Source organism: Lepisma saccharinum, chromosome 4, assembly GCF_977018435.1.
Source record: "Lepisma saccharinum chromosome 4, izLepSacc3.1, whole genome shotgun sequence".
Lineage (NCBI taxonomy): Eukaryota > Metazoa > Arthropoda > Insecta > Zygentoma > Lepismatidae > Lepisma > Lepisma saccharinum.
This window is the reverse complement of record NC_139232.1, coordinates 107,630,996-107,647,181: the sequence shown is the minus strand read 5'-3', so window position 1 is coordinate 107,647,181 and position 16,186 is coordinate 107,630,996. Positions and strand designations below refer to the sequence as shown.

Sequence of the window (16,186 nt, the reverse complement as noted above, 5' to 3'; positions counted from 1 at the left end):
AAATACCGGAAGAAATTAAACAAAAATGTCCATCATTTGTAAGTGAAATGAAAAAGAATATAATACCTGTTTGGAACTCCCTTGCATATGGGGTTACAACAACAATAGCCAGTCCTGGACCATTTGGTATGAATGATGATACATTGAAATTGATGAAGGGCGAATCACAAAGGAACACCATTTCCAAACCAGTAAGATCTTGCGTGGGTACTCAGCCACAAATTATTTGACGTCTGTGTCACTGGTTCATGGTTTTAAAATTATGCAGTAAATCACAGTTCAACTGGCCAACTACGTCAGGACGTAGAACGTTACTTTTTATTTACAAAAGAGAGAAAGGCAGTACAGCAAAGACATATTTTCGTTACGTATACGTAAGAATGCTTTTCTTTTCCACCGTGGTGAACACCAAATGGTCGTTTGGATTGTGAAACAGTTTGGCGAAGGTCACGAGAATGGATATGGTGGCGACTGCATACAAGAGACATTGAACTACCAAAACGATGCCTGGGAGTGTGTGAACGTAATAGGTGATGGCCTTTGTGTAGAAATCAGGTAGATTTGTGACCTGAAAAACAAAAACAAAACATTTTTTATATCTCGAAATGGTAGACACCCTTGCTCGTAAATGCATGAAGACAACTACAGAGATTAAATATCTTGAGTATTTTGCAACATTGCTTGGTTTCAGATTGGATTGTTTACTCTCTTCTACTGGCAGCATCGACGCTGAAGATTTGGGTTCAAATCCCGGCCTAGGCATAGGTGTTCCTTTGCTTTTATTTGAACGGATACAAGGGGAATCAAAGAGAGGGTGGAAAGGGAGAGAGAAAAAAGAGGGTGGAAAGTTAGAAGGGAGAAAACAGCGAGAAAAAGAGGGAACATGGAGCATAAATAAAGAGAAAAGAAGAAAGGCGGAAAACAGAGATAGGGAGAGAGAGAGAGAGAGAGAAAGATAGGGAGAATCAAAGAGAAAAAGAATAATATATATATATATATATATATATATATATATATATATATATATATATATATATGTATGTATGTATGTATGTGTGTGTATGTATGTATATATATATATATATTATGTATATATATACATACATATATATATATATATAGAGAGAGAGAGAGAGAGAGAGAGAGAGAGACTGTAAGAAGGATAAAGGAGAAAAGACGAGAAAACAGCACAGATGGAAAACAGAAAAAGAGAGAAATGTGAGGAATAAATGAGAGAGAAAGTAATAGTTTTAAGTTACTATCCACCGCTAAGATTTCGTATAAGGATTATAAAAACCCTTTTCGGCGAGGGTCCCGGGTTTGATATCCGACGGCGCCACATTGCACAGTGATTCGGATCCCAGTTTAAACTGTAGGTCCAGTCCTGATTAGCCAATCTTTGCATAAAGTGGACTTACAACAACAAATCAAACAAGCAAACAAACAAACAAAAAAAACCTTTTCATCTTTGCCTTTGTCAACTTCCCAGCAAACATTTGTTCTAACTTGTGGCGACACGCAGTAAAGAATTTGTTATTGCTACAAGCTAATAAACCCCACTTACCGTTTCTACTCGAAACATAGGTATAACTATGTCGTCTGTGCTATTAGAACTTCCAGAGAAGGATTCTTGCAGAACCATGTTCAACTGCAGGCCTAGTCTTGATTCCAATGTGAATCCAAGCGTCTGGAAAAATATTAGTCTTAATTACAAAAAAAGAAATGTTTCTGAGGGAAGAATGGTGAAATTGATACATTTTGGAATATATTTTTTCAAAAACTGCTGCCGTTTTCCATAATCAAAATTATTATTCCTATTATATGAAGAACTTTATTGTAAGATTTCGAATTATTTAATATTAGATTTAAAATATTTTTAATCCCTGTGAATCGTATTTTTCGGAATGTTCTGACGCGATAGAACCTGCGACCATCAATGGTGGATAGTGTCGAAACATTGATAAAATAGTTTTATAGTCAACCAAAATCCATTATTATTACCATTATTATATTGATTATAGTGATAACAGCAGTCATTATCTATTTATTTATTGCATTCTTACGTCGCTTCTTTCCTCCTTACAACGTTTCTTAATATTGAGGTTCTTCATAACGTGTCCTCCCGTTTCGCCTTATCGCATTTCGTCTTATTGCGTTTTCACCTCCCATCAATACAATTACAATTGATTTATGTGACACGAACTTTCTAAGACGAAACGAGACATTCCATTTAGCCTTATCCTGTTTCGCCTTACACACAAAAAAATTCCCACCAGGGAATATTATCGACATGAAGGGTCATTATTATTAATGTAATAAAACACCTGCCCGGCCCTGTGGCCGAGTGGTTAGCACATCGCGCTGCGACGCCAAGGGTCCCGGGTTCGAATCCCGGTCGGGCTTGGTTGTTTGTGAATGTCCATTCATCAATTTCATCATTTCATCACTCATCCCCATCTTCGCAAATTAGCCAAGAGGCACAAAACGCGAAGTAAAATAAACTAAATCAAATAATAATAATAATAATAAAACACCATGCTACATTGATATATATACTTTTTTTATTATGTAAACGGGTTTATATTAACTGTATTAGTAATTTTGGTACTATTTATCCTGACATTTGTAAGAACAAATTTTAGGTTAGGTTAGGTTTGTGTGTAAGGCGAAACAGGATAAGGCGAAATGGGATGTTCCCTTTCGCCTTGGAAAGTTAGTCACATAAATCACGCGAAATTGTATGGTGGGTGAAAACGCAATAAGGCGAAACGGGCCGTAATCCTTCACAATGCAGGACCAGAAGCATCACAAAGGATGTGTACATGTATCCCAAACACTCAAGAAATTTGCGTGTGTGTGTGTTTGTCCCACCCAATAACTCAAGTGTAACGACTCCTGTGCACAGGGTACTTACCGGTTCTACAATTATATAGGAATCTTGCAAGCTTGAATTCGAAATCGTTGCCTCAATTACATCTGTCTGATCGTCATGCTTAATGCCTGGTAGTGATAAGTAGAAATGAAGACCTGCAGATGGACAGAGAAAATATAGAAGTAGAAGAAAACCAGATGTGCGTATCAACCAATGACACAGGAACGTTTTTAATTTGATTTCAACCTCCATATATATGGGCCATTCGATTTTTGAACAGTAGACCCTCGTGGCGGAATCGTTAGCATAGCGAGCTATGTCCCAGATGTCCCAGGTTCGAATCAAGACATTGGCATGGGTGCTCTTTGTAAGTACCCCTTCATCAATTTCATCATATCATCGCTCCTCCTCATCTTCGCGATTAGCCAAAAGTGGCAGAAAAGAAGCGAAGTAAAATAAATCTTATCAATCAATCAAAACCGTTTTGGAACAGATCACATTCCTTTCAATTTTTTTAAAAAAAAATTTATGGACTTGTCAATAAGATTTTTGATTTGATTTATTATATTTTACTTCGCGTTTTTGTGCCTCTTGGCTAATTTGCGAAGATGGGGATGAGTGATGAAATTGATGAATGGACATTCACAAACAACCATGCCCGAGCGGGATTCGAACCCGGGACCCTTACCGTCGCAGCGCGATGTGCTAACCACTTTTTTTTTTTTTTTAATTTTTTTTAAAAGGAAAGCCCCTATGCGGAAGCTTCCCCCATCACACTTCATTCACTCATATCATTTCATATTTCAATTTCAAGACTTTTCAGGACAGACAATCACAAACATCCATGGCCGAGCCGGGAATCGAACCCGGGACCCCTGGCGTCGTAGCGCGATATGCTAACCACTCCGCCACAGGGGCCGCCCACCACTCAGCCACAGGGTCCGGCTTGTCAATAAGAAAATAATTTCCGACAGGCCAAACACTTGGACTATCCAGGATCGAACAAGCTCAGATATCACTCCATAATTTTGCACTCGTTTTAAACAGTTTTTACTACTAAAGGCACAGATGATGGTTTTGATTATTTTTGGATAGGAAGATAATGTAAACCAAAGAAACATTTTGCGTTTAGCTACTAAAAAGAGATTCTTTGAATGGAAGAATCTTGCGTCTGTCAAATTATTGAGAAGAGATAATATTTGGATCAAAGGATTTATGGCGTGCTGTACCCTCTATAAACAATTTTGGGATACAGTGAATCAGCCCCCCCCCCTCCCCCCAGTTTTTACACCACTGGTATCAACAATATAAGCACTTCCGCTACAATTTCTTATAACTCTTCAACCCATGATGTGATCAAGGTCAACGGAAGTTCAGTAACACCGGATGAGTCAGATTTCTGCTGCCTCATTAACCAAAATGCATCTATTACTACTGTTCTTATCATCGTTAAATTAGAGAGCTATAGCAAGTTATTTAAAATGACTAAAAATGAATAATTAAGTTGATACCTCACTCATTCGTGATTTCAATGGTTACAAAAGAGAAAATTAGATAGTAGTACCTGGATGATTAAAAGATCCGTTCGTATCATCTACAAAGTCCCCGCCATAACAATACTTCTGATCGGAGAGCAAGTACATGTAGCCTTTCGTTCCTTCTTTCGACACTTCCCTCTCATACGTGAACTCTAGCGGTGTGTGGCAGAAATGTCTACACACATGCAAGCTCTCGTCCTTAGCTAGGAAAGAACCAAACCGGAAATTGTTCCTGCAATTCGTGAAATTTCTTTGACGTTCACTCTGGAAGCCAGCAACTTGCATAAAATTGTCTGTTGTTCGAATGGAGATCCTTTCCTTCGTGTCGCAGAAAAACTGCAAAAGTTGGAAACAGAACATATGTTAGAGTCTTATGTTGACATTGTCGCCATTAACCTAGAGAAGCGGCAGAAAAGTGCCGTAAAATAACCACATAGGCCTAACAAGTAAAAAATCATAACTTTCATGGTTATTTACATGTAAATCCTAAGTTTCGAAAAAATATTAGTTTTCATAACGTTATCCTACTACCTTGACCAAGGCATCATACTTAGCCAGGTAAATCGCGACGAAGAAAATACCACCTGAAATAAATTATAAGACAAACACACGTCTATGTTTAATTCAAGATTGGAACCCAGAACCTCTGGTATCGCAGTGCGATACGATAATCACCCTGCTACAGAGGTGGCAATGAGGATAATTAGATGCATTAGATGAAGAGCAAGACGTCAAGAACAATACAGCCAAGAACGTATTAAACCATAGAACATAAGTTTAAAAACTTACCATACTTAGAAACCCTGATGTCTGGTCATGTAAACCACCTGTTCTGTCTGCAGAATCGACGACGGCATTTAGTTGTCTTCCGAGAAGATTGCCTGCTGTTGTTGCCAACAGTGCCTGGTGTGTGATCACAAGAAGGCCATCAGACACCAAAGAGTCGGTCGGCGAAGGAGTTACCTCATGATGCTGCAAGATAAAACGAAATGAAATAAAATATACTACCATAATTTGGATTTTTTTTCTAGCATTTTGAATTTTAAAATTTCACTCTTTATTCGTATTCGTTCTTAAAACATGAAAAGACATGAAACTTCAATGAACCATGTCAGCTTTTTTGTGCAACAATCTTGGCTATATTTCTAAATTTACATATATTTATTTATTGGTTGATTTGATTTATTTTACTTTACATTTCTGCCACTTTGGCTAATCGCGAAAATGAGGATGAGTAATGATATTATGATATTGATGAAGGGACACTCACAAAGAACACCAATGCCCGGCCACACAATCACAAGGGGAAAGATACGTTCACGGGTAATATGAGAAATCTCATTAATTTCTTTTAAAGTTGATCCTTAAGCTATTTAGCTGAGAACAGAAATTACATAAGTATCAAATTTTGTTTCCAAAGTTGAAACATGCCTATTTTTCCTCCAGCTTGTTGCAGATAAGATTTAGCATAGTGTGGGGGCAAAAGTGGCGAAAATTGGGGGGGCAACTGCCCCCCTAATCGCCGCCACTGCATTATTGTCATGCTTTCAAATGCACATGATTTAAAATGTTGCAATATTTAATTGTAAACATGATAGAACATTTGCTTACCATGGCTTCTATGTTGAAAGAAATCAGGTTCTCGCTCAAACAATTCGATGATAAATAAGGGTCAAATACAACCTCCCTGTTGTTCTCGTATGACATGGTTCCATCGTCATTAAAGGAAATATCTGTGCGTTTTGTGTATTCTCTTGAATATCACAAACCAAAAAGAAAATATTAACAATCGTCATACATAACAAGAATCATACATGCTCTCAGTGCATTTTCGGAACAAGTGAATGTGTCCTTTCTTATGTATTGTGCTGATAACAGTGCAAAAATCTTAATTCAAATTTTATTTAAAGTTGACTTCAGAAATGAATTAGGAAGAAAAAAAATACAGTCCAGCGCCTCCGCCGACCTTCGTGACGAAGTGGTTATCACAGTAGTATGCTAAGACGCTGTTGGCGAACTGTTGAAATTTGAGTGAAACAAAATTTTCACGTCTTACTCGGGATTCAAACCCGAGACCACTGCCTGCTTCTCAACATACTACGCTAACCATTCTGCCATTGAGCTGACCATTTTATTTTAACTTAAGTTAAACACTTCAAGTCAAGATAAACACAACTGTAACATTTAGAAAAAAAATTGTATTGGTACTAGTAGTTTAGTACTCAAAGTGCGGCATTTTAATCGAAGGGGCAAGCCAGAGATTTCCCTCCCCTCAGTTTCTATGATTCTAAATTAATTACCAACCCATCAAAGAAAATGACTGACCGACCCTGATCATTCCTCTGGAAGTCCCATGCCTTATAGACATGAAACATATAGAAGATAATAAAATTAAGACACTATTATGTTTGCTTCCGACTGTACAAGAATGAAAATTGCCCTTAAGAGTACCAAGTACAAATGTTGGATCAGCCATCAGAATGCAATCGTGGGTTTACGCACCAGGAAGACACAAAACTCCCCCAAACGTAAATCATAACTACAACTGACAGAGGTATAGCGAGATGCACAAGTATTGCTCGCCAAATTGTCGATGACTGTTGTCATTAATTTTAATCTTGCATCCTACATGTCTCAAGGAATAGATTTTTAAATATGTTGGTGCAGAAGCTGTCATAAACTCTAATTAGATAAAACAAAGATCATGAACATGGTGATGAACAATTTGCTTTGCAATAGTTACACATCTCACTGTACATGCTAAACGTGCAATTGAGTAAATACATACTTGTACACGTATGGCCCAAGCTGTTGAAACTTCAATCCTTCATCGCCTGCTACTATCTTCTCATAATTCGTAATATTGAACAACCAGAACCTGTGAATACGCTCCGATTTCTCCTGGCTCCAATATTCGTAAAATTTGGAACCATTTTCAGCTTTCAGGAACTGAAAAATAATTAGAAAAAAAAGTGTAATCAACTCCATAATAAAATAAAATTTCTAACTATTGTGCAACCAATAATTGCACCTCTTCACAATTTAAGATTCTCATAATTAACAAATCCTAGTTACCTACAAGCAGGAGTCCGCCCCCCCCCCCCCAACCCATGCCATAATCCTCGTAAATGAGTTAATTACTCGTACCACTATTATATTATTGAAGGTCAATTCTTTAGCTTTACTGAACATTCTGCTTGATCTGTCCACCCACTAAATTCTTGCATTTCTTCATCTAAGGGATTAAATATGTTGCACCTAGTAGCAAAAGTGACTTGGAACCAGCTAAAGTAAATTAATTACTAAGCAAATATATTCTGACCCTCCCACCCTGCCTCATCGCACATACCTATTGCATTGTGGTACCAAGGTATAACTTATGCTTATATTTTTTTAGAAAAATATATACATGTTGAGTTCTATATAATTCTAACCCCTCGAAGAAAATTGATGGTGTGCTCCGCAGCATTATTCCTCCCCGCCTACTAGCATTGGTTAGTGGTGCATGTTGATTTTAACATCTTTGTAACTGGCAAAGACATAATTTTCAATATAACCGAAGCCGTATGGTATGCCAGATATTTGAGGTAACGATATCGCTCTGTAATCAAAGGGTTGCATCGAAAATTTCAGTGCAGGTCCAATCCCATTTAGCCAATCTGAACACAGGGTGGACTTAAACAACTAACTCTCGGCAGATAGCTGGGGAGGGGAGGTAGATTATTCAATTATTTTCCAGATTTATATTTTTATTAATTATTTTATTGCTACTATTAATATTAACTTTTATAATATTTTTTTGTTTTATTTATTCTTTGAGGGGTCATTAGTTCATACTTTATTTTTAATTTCCAAAGTAACATTTTACGTTCTGTACCCAGTCCATTCAATGCATGGTGTAAATCTTAGTTGAAATTTCAAGTTATATTTCAATTTATGCCTTACATATTTACATGAACAGATGCATTATATATTACAGTTCAGAAATAATTAAGCCGGCTTTGTGACAGAGTGCGTTGATCTCGCAACCAAGTTTCCCGGGTTCGACTCCCGGCCTGGGCATGGTTGTTCATTGTGATTGTTCCTTCATCACTCATCCTCATCGCGCGATTAGGCAAAAGTGTCAGAAAGAAATAGAATGCAACAGTACAAGAAAATAACAAAAATATAAGAAACATTTAAGAGGGCAATAATACGAAGGCATCCTCTATACAGTTACAAGGTTAAGTTCAGTTACGTCATGTATTCCGATCCAGAGAGGAAATTAATTATATTCTAAGTAAGTATTATTTTTCTAAAATTGTAATGATATCGGAGCCTGACTGGACTTCGTTTTGCTTTTCCAAAGATTACTTCTTAGAAAGGACGTGTTGCAATGAATTTCATATTGATTCATTTGTTTGCTCAGTATCTGGTACACCCAACGGCGAAAGAAACAGTAGGTGAATTGTCCGCCACCATTTTCATTCTGTCTGTATTACACAATGTGATGACAAAGAATTGAAATAATGCGTCAATAAGCAGAAAACAATGGCTGCTTCGAACCAACATAGTTTCATTCCTTAAAACACAACAGGCTGTACAATTAGAAAGTAATGAAAATAGTGGTGGACAATTTACCTACCATTATCTTTGCCGTTGACTGTACTAGGGGAGCCAAAGTACCATATTTCAATGCATAATCGTCGCACCCTATTTTTTTCAGCCAAAAAATTGGTTTATATCCTTTCGTCGTGTAAACCTTGCATTGGTACGTCAAATAACGAAAGCACGGCGCAGAATCTACACTCACAGAAGATTACATTTTGTAAGTTTGTACTTCACAACAATACATTGCAATGTAGTAAAATTTCTCGAGTGTGATATTTTGACTATAATGCACAAATTAACAACTAGTGTATTAACGTTTTTTCAGATTGGGATAATGTACGCTAAACTATCACGAAGAAATTATGTGCGTCGATTTAGACTATATTGGAGTATTCCATGCATCCCAATCTTACGTCAAAGTCAGTTTAGTAATAAATGATTTTAGGTGCCGGAAATAACGACACATTTTTTTTAAAAAAAAAAAACGTTTCACATAATGGTCGCACTCAACTTGTTTAGAAAAAAAAATTGGCATAAAATCTGCTACGATTATGCGGTGAAATGCCCCAGACGTTAATGATAATTCCAATCTCAAATAACTTACCCACTTACCTCTCGTACTGCTAACTTCTGTACTCCTATAAGTTCCAAAACTAACCCAAGGAGTAAGCAAAAAACAGCAGTCAAGAAGAAAAACACAGCACCTGCAAAGCAACATATACTTTATTACTTCAATTATACGGAAGAAATACAGTGTTCTCATTACTCAGCATAGTAAATCTACTTGCAAGTTGAAGGGCAATGCAAGGACTTGAAAAATGTTTAAAGAAATCTTGTGTGAAGTTACTTACAGGAGCCTTCTTTGTGTTCTGCAATTTTCGTGTGATGTAGATTGGTGGAGGCACGCAAATTTTCAACAACCGTCAGTTCTCGAGTGAATTTTCTACAAATTGATGCTTCGCAAGAATAATGCAACTTAATTTAATGCATATATGAAAAATTATTGCATAAAAATGTTAAAATTATTAACGCCACTATGCTTCCTGATATACCACATGACTTCACTTAACCATGTTTGTTGAATAGTCCGAGCCGACTCATCTTATATATACAGGGTGTCGCAGGATGACAGCCACAAATTTTCACATCGCCTAGAGCAGTGGTTCTCAACCTTCGTGAAGCCGCAGTCCGGTAAATTCGTCTCTAAAAGTCGATGTCCCGATCACAATTTTAGTCGTAAATAGCTTTCTAATTTTTTCAACTTTGTATGTTAATTAATATGTACCCTTGAAATTTAAATCAATCATGGCATAATCATAGAGAGTACTAGTTCGATTATGTCTAGGCTCTTTGTCAAGTGTAAAATTTGGTTTAAATTAGTTGACAACAACTGGATCTAATGGAATCTTTAGTTTCCCCTGGCCAATCATTAAATTAATTTGGTGAGCTGATTTTCATTGACATGTTCCATTTCCGACACAGGAAAATTAAAATTAATCAGAATATATTTCCACTTCAATACGTTTGTTACAGTGGCGTGTACTTAGTCCAAGATCTGGGCTATCTCACCATGTCACGTGGTCCTAGGTATGAATTAAAATAAATTTACCAACTCAGGAAATCAGGATGCCAACTCATAGGAAATCAGGTTGCCAACACATAGGAAGTCAGGTTGCCAACTCATAGGAAATCAGGTTGCCAACTCATAGGAAATCAGGTTGCCAACTCATAGGAAATCAGGTTGCCAACTCATAGGAAATCAGGTTGCCAACTCATACGAAATCAGGTTGCCAACACATAGGAAATCAGGTTGCCAACTCATAGGAAACCAGGTTGCCAACACATAGGAAATCAGGTTGCCAACTCATAGGAAATCAGGTTGCCAACTCATAGGAAATCAGGTTGCCAACTCATACGAAATCAGGTTGCCAACTCATACGAAATCAGGTTGCCAACTCATAGGCAATCAGGTTGCCAACACATAGGAAATCAGGTTGCCAACTCATAGGAAATCAGGTTGCCAACTCATAGGAAATCAGGTTGCCAAATCATAGAAAATCAGGTTGCCAACTCATAGGAAATCAGGTTGCCAACACATAGGAAATCAGGTTGCCAACACATAGGAAATCAGGTTGCCAACTCATAGGAAATCAGGTTGCCAACTCATAGGAAATCAGGTTGCCAACACATAGGAAATCAGGTTGCCAACTCATAGGAAATCAGGTTGCCAACACATAGGAAATCAGGTTGCCAACTCATAGGAAATCAGGTTGCCAACTCATAGGAAATCAGGTTGCCAACACATAGGAAATCAGGTTGCCAACTCATAGGAAATCAGGTTGCCAACTCATATGAAATCAGGTTGCCAACTCATAGGAAATCAGGTTGCCAAATCATAGGAAATCAGGTTGCCAAATCATAGGAAATCAGGTTGCCAACTCATAGGAAATCAGGTTGCCAACACATAGGAAATCAGGTTGCCAACTCATACGAAATCAGGTTGCCAACTCATACGAAATCAGGTTGCCAACTCATACGAAATCAGGTTGCCAACTCATAGGAAATCAGGTTGCCAGCACATAGGAAATCAGGTTGCCAACTCATAGGAAATCAGGTTGCCAACACATAGGAAATCAGGTTGCCAACTCATAGGAAATCAGGTTGCCAACTCATAGGAAATCAAGTTGCCAACACATAGGAAATCAGGTTGCCAACATATAGGAAATCAGGTTGCCAACATATAGGAAATCAGGTTGCCAACTCATAGGAAATCAGGTTGCCAACTCATAGGAAATCAGGTTGCCAACACATAGGAAATCAGTTTACCAACTCATAAGAAATCAGGTTGCCAACTCCAGAATCAGCATCATCATCTCACTGATATGAATAATAATATTTACAATTTCTGATCGATTATTCCCCTGTATTTCATTCTGCAGACTTCAGGCTTCACAAATAGAATAGCTAGCCTAGAATTATACGCTCCTGGTTTGTTCATGAAAATTGCTGCGCAAACTAAATTGACCGTGGTACCCGTCCGTCAACCTCCAAATTTGGAGGCGGGAAGCATCCATCACTACCACTGTCGCGAAAGAATTTCCTTTTATAGCAATAGAATCCGAACTAAAGTACATATTTCCAGGTGGTTGCCAGCTCGGAGGTCGTCTTCTGAATTGGGTATATATTTGTGCACAATTTGCGAAGCTCCTCTGTTAGTGCAAAAACATGCCAGTTACGTACTAACGATGACACTAGCATGATTTAAGAGTGAGGAGTTGAAACCTTCAACTTCAGGCTGCCGATGTCTCCATTGTCCATAATTTACTAGCGCTTTTGGTACGTTTTCCAACAAAAAGAGCCATTCATTTGTGTCATATGGGTGTACACATACAAGATAAAATATGATGTTTTTAGACAAATGGATATTTCTTAGCGCTATTTTCTAGTTTTACAGCACTGATTATTCGTCCGATCGCGTTCCGACATAATTTTTCAGGTTAAAATCATATTAACGAGCAATTTGGCGTCCTCGGGGTCGGGAGCTCCTCTTGATTAGCGGCAAAAATCCACCTCGCCCAAATAGAAATTTTATCTTCAGCCGCCTCTGCCCATTCGTACAATTTTCGTTTGGTCCAATATGTAAACTTATTATTAGATAATAAATTCTTGTTTAGATCATATAATATCAATTTGAACATCGAAATACGTTTTTTAAAAAGACGTGGCCACCTGCCAGTAAGTTTGTTTCTGGAAACGCGTTCCCTTCAGACTATTTGCAAGAAGAAGTCGTGTCGAGTCGGATCCGGTGTGCGCCTGGCTCTCTCTCTCTCTCTCTCTCTCTCTCTCTCTCTCTCTCTCTCTCGCCACTCCCTCCCCCCTTTTATCTTACTGCATTTACCAGCAGCGCTGCGTGATTGCCTCACAGGGCCGTATCAAAGTTTGTGGAGGCCCCTGGGCAAAATGTTTTGTGGGGCCCCAATTTTTTTATTATTTTTTACTAGGAGCTTTATTAGCTCAATATATTAACCACCAATTTTCAGCAGTTGAAATGGTAGACCTGATTTTGGAATCAGTAGTCATTCACAATCGAGCATATTGCAGATAGGTTTGCAGGGAGAATAGCGCAGTAGAATAAAGTTACAGGACGAAAATTGTAGAGCTATAGCAGCAGTAAAATTCAGCGTCTAAATGTCTACAGTATATTATGAAGAGTGAACAGTAAATACTAATGGGGTTCAGACGGAAACAGAGAACTGAGCAGTAGACTGTACTTTCGTACATAATTTATTATAAATTATGTTATTTACAATTAAGAGTAAAACGCACAAAAGCGCTGCTTAAAGTTAGGTGTCCTGTAGTTCACTGTAGAGAGAACGCTAGTATCTCCACATTTTTTTCCCCCAGAAAAACTCACAGTTCTTATACGATGTTATTAACGAAATAAATTTATGTACTTCGTACGATTATTTATCATCTTAATCGTATCTGAGAATAGATTGTTTGAATAAGTGTGCCTTATTTCCACACCACAGCCAAATAAATCCATGGTATAAAGTATACTGCGGTTCAGATATCTACAAACAGATCGACTGAGAGCTGTGCTACAATTGGATCCAGAAGAGAGTAGACATACGACAATATTGAAGTTTTTTTATTTTTAAAATACAACTTCTTATGTAATTTTTCACAAGCATAGTCAGCTGGTTAAAATATTTTTTGGTGGAGACCCTTCACAGCTTCCTTTTGGTGGGGGCCCCGGGGCAATTGCCCCAGTTGCCCATAGGTTAATCCGGCGCTGTTGCCTCATCAAGTCACTACATTCATTCAGAACAATGAAGATGACGAACCATGTTATTTTTATAACTCTTTACTATTCTCACTTCAGCATCATCCTTTCGTATAAGGGAAGGTGGTTGTGAGAGAACTTCTATCAGCATTCCGGGCATATTCTTCTCTCCTTACATCGACTGGGGGTTCGTCGTGTTGACCGCATGTTACCCCGTAACCAGTGGCGTGCCCAAGGATGGGTTGGTGGGGAATTATAACCCTCCCCCCTTCGACCCAGTATTCCTAAAAAAAGAACGTCAAACTCAGGAAATGATAGCAAGAGAACTGGCTACTACAAAAAAGTATACGTAACCCCCTTCTTTCGAAAATACTGGACACGCCACTGCCCGTAACTGGTTCGATGATCGCCCACTTACGCTGAGACATATGGGAGTGGGGCCGACAGTCGGCAGGTAGACCCGGGCCCTCAAAGGTTGTTGCACCACGGGTTGTTATTTATCTAATGAATATTCGCTTGAATATAACTGAATTTGAGCATGTTCCTCTTTAAATGGAACAAAAGGACCTATTGTTTTTGTTCAGTAACTTTTGACAAAATGAAGTCTAAAAATGGCTACAATTATTCTGCACGAAGGAAAGATTGATTGATTGATTGAGTTGGTATTTGGGCACAGTAAGGCTAAACGGGACTGGGCCTACAGTTTAAAGTGCGATCCGAACCACTATGTGCCTCCACACCCGGGACCCCTTGATTAACGAAGGAAAGAGTATGGTGTATTATCATAGGGTCGGATGTAAAGTGTTGCCCCTCCCCTTCCCAACCCAGTGTATAAATTACACCCACCCATGCTATTTTTCATGAATGTTTTTGTGGATTTTACGGATGAAAATTACTATACTACGTTCAATGGTTGATTTAACTAATGTAGCTAATTTGTACCATTCGGTTAACCGCGGATGCGACGAGACAATTTATAGGGTGGAAGGAAAGAGACAAAGTGAAAGACGGTTTCCTGGCCTTCGTTAAAGGTTCCGTAGTAGTAATTTGTCTGGAGAAACTGAAGGAAACCACAGAAAATCCCAGGCAGGATAACCTAAAGTTTCCGTATGGTTTGAAACGAGCGACTGCCTTTATTGCAGACCAGAATTCTTCCTAAAATACATTTTTAGAGCCTCAAAATATAAGCAAGGGGAAGAAATCACACGGCTTTGATTATAATTCTAATTCATTCTGTAAGCACGATCTGTACCTAAAAAATTGTTAACCGAATAACTGGTTTTATGAAACGTGACGTTTTTCAAAAACAGATTTTCAGTTTTCCAAGGCGAAAAATCTGTTTTGACAACACTAAAAATATCTTTCTGGATCATAAAACTCCCCTCTAATCCCTTGTTGGGGCTCATGTTTAGTAGTAAAGCTTCGGACGAGCCGGCAAAACGTAAACGTAACAAAAACCTCCGCCACTAAAATTAATCACGAAAATAACAGGAAGGGAAATTAAAATAAGCTACGCAAAGTGTCCGGACGACATTAAGATGGGTCAATTTTGCCACTCCAAATTAGCAGGCATAAATAAGCATCCTGTGGTGTTATAAAACATTGTAAATAAGAGAGGATCGGGAACTAACTGCCTCATGATTCCCCAGCTGGGACGAGAGTCTAGTTTCTGGAAGAGGCATAGATGTAAAATAACAGATCTACAACATAATCACAAAAGAAAGACCACGCCACAACTAAAAAGGCATAAAAACTTGAAACAATCATGATACCTGAACTACATCTACTGCCGTGTCTCACTTTCAAATTGCTGTATTCAATCTCTTCTGCCCTCGCACACTCCTCCATTTCGACGCGTGCGTTACATGTCGCACCATTCGAGTTACTTCCCTGCATGACTAAACCACACTGACAGCAATCGAAGCAGAGCTATGCCGTAATAAAAAAAAATGACATTCTTTTTTTCCCTTCCTCTGTATTGTTATCACATAATACCTTTAGTCACGCAAACAGTGGGAGTCACTATTGCAATGTTCCCAGCGAAGTACCTGCAACCTTGACTAAGAATATAATAATTTCCTCCTCCCACGACTCGGTGCATGAAATGTATACGGCTGATAAACAAGAATATACATGTTTATCTCTTGCATTGCTTTGCATACTGTCTAAATGATATTGTTTGCAACAAAGCGTGCTATGTAAACAACAGACTGGCAGAAGAATAACCACATACATTGCATTCCCTATGGGATGAAAGGAAAATACATTAACATTCAGCTTTACCAGTAACGGATTAACGACCATGGATCACCTTGACATTTTTGGTCTCATTTGTTCCCTGTTAAGTTTAGATATCTTCGGAGGGGATCACTATATATTAAACATCACTAATTGACGGTT

The 16,186-nt window shown here is 38.2% G+C and overlaps 1 protein-coding gene across 1 annotated transcript; it reads right to left on the bottom strand.

Moving 5' to 3' along the window:
• Positions 1 to 278: 278 nt before the first annotated feature.
• Positions 279 to 15,685, bottom strand: LOC145987309 (sensory neuron membrane protein 2-like). The gene is made up of 9 exons (XM_083121828.1): positions 15,559 to 15,685; positions 9,613 to 9,704; positions 7,199 to 7,359; positions 6,022 to 6,163; positions 5,200 to 5,382; positions 4,437 to 4,746; positions 2,915 to 3,027; positions 1,565 to 1,687; positions 279 to 568 (listed from the first exon to the last, which is right to left on the bottom strand). Exons 1-9 carry the CDS (start codon positions 15,680 to 15,682, stop codon positions 365 to 367), a joined length of 1,452 nt encoding a protein of 483 aa, XP_082977954.1. The 5' UTR covers positions 15,683 to 15,685; the 3' UTR covers positions 279 to 364.
• Positions 15,686 to 16,186: the final 501 nt, after the last annotated feature.

What these genes read in the sequence shown, in the direction of transcription:
- LOC145987309 (XM_083121828.1), bottom strand. Translation starts at nt 15,682, where the DNA reads ATGCAGGGAAGTAACTCGAATGGTGCGACATGTAACGCACGCGTCGAA. An exon ending in CATCAGGGTTTCTAAGTATG is followed by an intron (nt 4,747 to 5,199) that starts GTAAGTTTTTAA and finishes CAACTTTTGCAG; the next exon opens with TTTTTCTGCGACACGAAGGA. An exon ending in CCTATATAATTGTAGAACCG is followed by an intron (nt 1,688 to 2,914) that starts GTAAGTACCCTG and finishes ATATTTTTCCAG; the next exon opens with ACGCTTGGATTCACATTGGA.